This window comes from Pinus tabuliformis, chromosome J, assembly GCF_031772625.1.
Source record: "Pinus tabuliformis cultivar Carrire ecotype Pingquan chromosome J, CPIR1, whole genome shotgun sequence".
Lineage (NCBI taxonomy): Eukaryota > Viridiplantae > Streptophyta > Pinopsida > Pinales > Pinaceae > Pinus > Pinus tabuliformis.
The window spans coordinates 1,636,847,729-1,636,852,182 of record NC_142295.1 but is presented as its reverse complement, the minus strand read 5'-3'; the positions used below and the strand labels follow the sequence as shown (position 1 = coordinate 1,636,852,182).

The 4,454-nt window shown below is 37.1% G+C and overlaps 1 protein-coding gene across 1 annotated transcript; it reads left to right on the top strand.

The window, feature by feature from the left end:
- Window positions 1-1,596: 1,596 nt before the first annotated feature.
- Window positions 1,597-2,212, top strand: LOC149233783 (thioredoxin X, chloroplastic-like). The gene has a single exon (XM_089376807.1). It carries the CDS (start codon window positions 1,802-1,804, stop codon window positions 2,210-2,212), a length of 411 nt encoding a protein of 136 aa, XP_089232933.1. The 5' UTR covers window positions 1,597-1,801.
- The last annotated feature ends 2,242 nt before the right edge of the window (window positions 2,213-4,454 follow it).

The window sequence follows — 4,454 nt, the reverse complement described above, 5'->3', positions numbered from 1 at the left end:
TACATTTATGTACGATCGATCACAATATTGGCCTGCTTAGAACCATGATGAACACAAATGATTAGTTGTTATAGGTCCTATTTCTTAATAGATAATTAAAAAGGTTAAGGACCTATTTCTGAAAAGATAATGAATAAGTGCTAATGGGAAGTATTAGACTCGACGAAATTAGTAGTATTATACGGAAATAGATCGAACAATATAACAACGAAGTAAGAGTTGGTAATCTTGGCACCGTACTTCAAGTAGGAGATGGCATTGCTCGTATTCATGGTCTTGATGAAGTAATGGCAGGGGAATTAGTGGAATTTGGAGATGGTACAGTAGGCATTGCCCTAAATTTGGGATCGGATAATGTTGGAGCTGTATTAATGGGCGATGGCTTGATGATACAAGAAGGTAGTTCCGTGAGAGCAACAGGAAAAATTGCTCAGATACCAGTAAGTGATGCGTATTTGGGTCGTGTTGTAAATGCTCTAGCCCAACCCATTGATGGTAAGGGTAAAATTTCAGCTTCCGAATTTCGACTGATTGAATCTCCCGCTCCAGTATTATATCAAGACGTTCCGTATATGAACCCCTTCAAACGGGGCTTATTGCTATTGATTCTATGATTCCTATAGGACGTGGTCAGCGAGAATTAATTATTGGGGACAGACAAACCGGCAAGACAACAGTAGCTACAGATACTATTCTTAATCAAAAGAGTCAAAATGTAATCTGTGTCTATGTAGCAATTGGTCAAAGAGCTTCTTCCGTGGCTTAGGTAGTTAATACATTCTGAGAATGTGGCGCTAAATTAATTTAATTTAAAAATATATAAATATAAGTATAGTCCCTTTAACTTATATTTGAATAAAAATATAACTAACTATTTTACTCTAATATTTATATAATGACTTTCGCAACAAACTACTAATTACTCTATTATTTATATATATGATTACCTTGTCAACTAACTATTAATTTTAAATTAATTAATTTAATAAATTCTTTATTAACTTATTTTATAATTTAGTTTTTCGATTATTTAAATTATATTTATAATTATAAAATGGTCCATTTACTTTAATAAGAATATAACTTTCCGAATTTAACTTATTTAATTAAATAAAGGTTATCCCCTAAGTCAAATTAAGTTCCCCGGTCAAATTTAGTCGTTGCCATCATAGCCGTTGCCTGGTTATGAAATATCGCTGTTGATATTCTGCTCTGGCTATTTAATATGCAAAGCGAGATCTGTTCATTTGTTCATTCAATTTGTGCTAACGATGAACCACACTGGTTGGTTCGAAACACCTCGACATAAGCATCCTATTTGATTTTCGCTAAAAGATTCTCTCTCAAACTTGATATGAATCACAAAAGCCTAAATTCACTGTTATTATTTCATAATAAATATATTAAAAAACATAATTTCATTATTTAAAATATAAAATTATTTCTTCAATAAAAATTATTTAAAAACATCTTAATAATTATTTAAAAATTAATACAATTTTTACGCCGTTTATACTTCTTTATAACTAAACCCAGATGCATCCTTGCAAATATTTAACGTATCCGAAATAAAAACCTTCCACCGAAAAGACTAATTTATTTATGGTCTAATTTTTTGCCCTTTTAGCAACATACCTGGAAGCTGTGTTCTTAATTTCACAGCTGTCTGCATCGGTAATGTAGGAATTGCTTGACATATCCGCTAAGTTACCCCACACCTCGAGATTCTTGCACTTGCGACACACAATAAAATTTTTGAGACCATCCATCGTCAATCCATTTTCCATCTGGATCCGCGTTGATGGCGGTGACAAGAAGCGTGTCCTACTGCCAGTTGCGGGAGGCAACGATGGCCTCTGGAGGAATTCAGAACAAGGCTTATCCTCCACTCGCTGCTGTAGCTTATTCTTCTTGCATTCAGCCCATTCATTTCAATATCACACCACAATTTTTGGGGCAAAAGGATCTCTTCAGGCGGAGGCTGCAATGGGCGGCTGGTTTACCAAGTTCGAGAGCTACTGTTGGCAAGTTTCAGCCGAATACCAGGAAAATTAGCCTCGTGGTCACTTGCTGCAGCAAGGCTCTAATCGTCGGAGAGAGCGAGTTCCAGGAGAAGGTGCTGAATTCAGATCTTCCTGTGCTTGTTGACTTTGTGGCCAATTGGTGTGGACCTTACAAGCTTATTGCTCCCATCATTGATTGGGCTTCATAGGTACTTCCTCTTCCTCTTCTTGAGGATATGCACATACAATTCAAATTCAAATTCCAACTCTTATGCCATTAGAAATTACTGTGGAAGACAAACTCATTGATCTAGAAGCTCCTTCTGCTAGACAACACGTATGTAAGATTGTTGAGGTTTCAAAGACACTGCCTGACTATGTATAAATTTACCCCGTATGCCTGTAAGGCGAAATAGTCCCAAGTGCCAAATTCTTGAATTCTCTACTGAGGTGCACCGTAAATTTCCCAGATTCAACCAAGAAACTGGAATGATATCACCCACAGTTCCTCAACCTAAGCTTTGGAGATTTTTGTGTTTTTCATAGATTCAAGGCATGCTGTAATATTTATAAGAAAATAAATGTAAAATAAAGTTTGGTGAGGTAGTCTGTGAAAGCACGGGACATATACATCTCCTTCTATCTCATTTCACCACCGAATTCAATCTTTAGGTCAGTGTTTCTTTACATAACTACCGAATTCAATTGAATCTTTACGTCAATGTTTCTTTATCATAGCAAGGTATTCCCTTCGTTATAATAAGTTCAATTAAATCTTAGGTTAATGTTTCTTTATCATAGCAAGGCATTCCCTTTCATGATAGTAAGTCATAGGCAAAGCCTGGCATTTGTAAAATCAAGCTTTATTTAAAACCCTGTATTTCTTCCCTTGAAAGTTTTCTGTTAATTAACTCTCTAGTTTTTGAAAACATACAAATTAATACTATAAACAACTTTAGTAGGATCACAACCTATTGAAAACCATTCTTCCCTTTCCCTCATTCAAAGGAGTTCTCTTTATTAACTTTCTAGCTATTGAAAGCATATGAGTCAATACTTTTCAGTGAAATAAATGATCGGTAACAGAGAAATACAAATAAGTCTACTCCAAAACCATGTACTTCTTCCCTTTCCCTCACTCAAAGGAGTCATTTTTATTAACTTTCTGGCTGTTGAAAGCATATGAGTCAATACTTTTCAGTGAAATAAATGATCGGTAACAGAGAAATACAAATAAGTAACTACTCCACAGCAAACTATGCAGGGTTTTGCACTGGAGAAAACTCTCTAGGGTTGGAACGAAACTCCAGAACTCTATTAATAACCAAACAATGAAACTCCAGAACTCTATTAATAACCAAACAACAGAAGATTGGAAAGGTCTGCGTACTAGATTAGAACTTTGCTTTTTCCTCTGTTGGTCTCCTCAGTGGTACAAAATGCCAATGGCTAACCATACAGTTGCTATTGTGTCTCCCGCTTCATTCGCTCCATTAAGCATCCAGGAAATAAAGAGTGCCAGTGACTGTCCGTGCAGCTGCTACCTTCTCCTCCCCTTCTTACAGGGTCTATGTATTTTGGTTACCTCTCTGTGCAGTAAGAGTGATGTGATGCTCGTGCCAACGTGTGGTCTTTTATTATTTTTTATTTTTTCCCCTGCCCTTTCTGTTTATGGATCAGAAATTTGGAGACTTTTGGTCCATCTAAAACTCAATTATTTGTGGTCTTGTGGTCTTGGTCTTGCTATGCTCTCAGCTCTTGCTCTTGGTTGCCAGCTCTTGGCTCTTTGCTCTTGGTTGCCAGCTCTTGGCTCTTAGCTCAGGCTTTTAACGTTGGCTCTCATCCCAGGCTCTTAGCTCCTTTTCTGGCTCTAGACTCTTGGCTCTAGCTCTAGCTCTGGCTTTGCAAATACTTAAGTTCTTTTCTCTTCTCTTCCAAGTAAAATCATCAAATTGCAGGGTTAGCTTCACAGCATTGATTGTTTTTTGTAAGTTTGGTGGGACTACATCTTCATCATGTCATCATGTCTAATATATCACCCGCACCCCGATTGGAGCAGGGAATTGAACCAGTGACTTCAGATCAAGGAGTGCCTTAACAGACCACCAAATCACCGTCTATCCAAAACCCAATGGACTCAGCATTGATTGTTTTAACTTCACAGCATTGATTGTTTTTTTTGTAAGTTTGGTGGGACTAAATCTTCATCATGTCATCATGTCTAATATATCACCCACACCCCAATTGGGGCAGGGAATTGAACCAGTAACTTCACATCAAGGAGTGCCTTAACAGAGCACCCAATCACCGTCTATCCAAAACCCAAAGGACTCAGCATTGATTGTTTTTTTTGTAAGTTTGGCGGGACTACGTCTTCATCATGTCATCATGTCTAATATATCACCCACACCCCGATTGGGGCAGGGAATTGAACCTGTAACTTCACATTAA

Excerpts from the sequence above, each read along its gene's own strand:
- LOC149233783 (XM_089376807.1), top strand. The coding sequence starts at position 1,802 with ATGGCGGTGACAAGAAGCGTGTCCTACTGCCAGTTGCGGGAGGCAACG.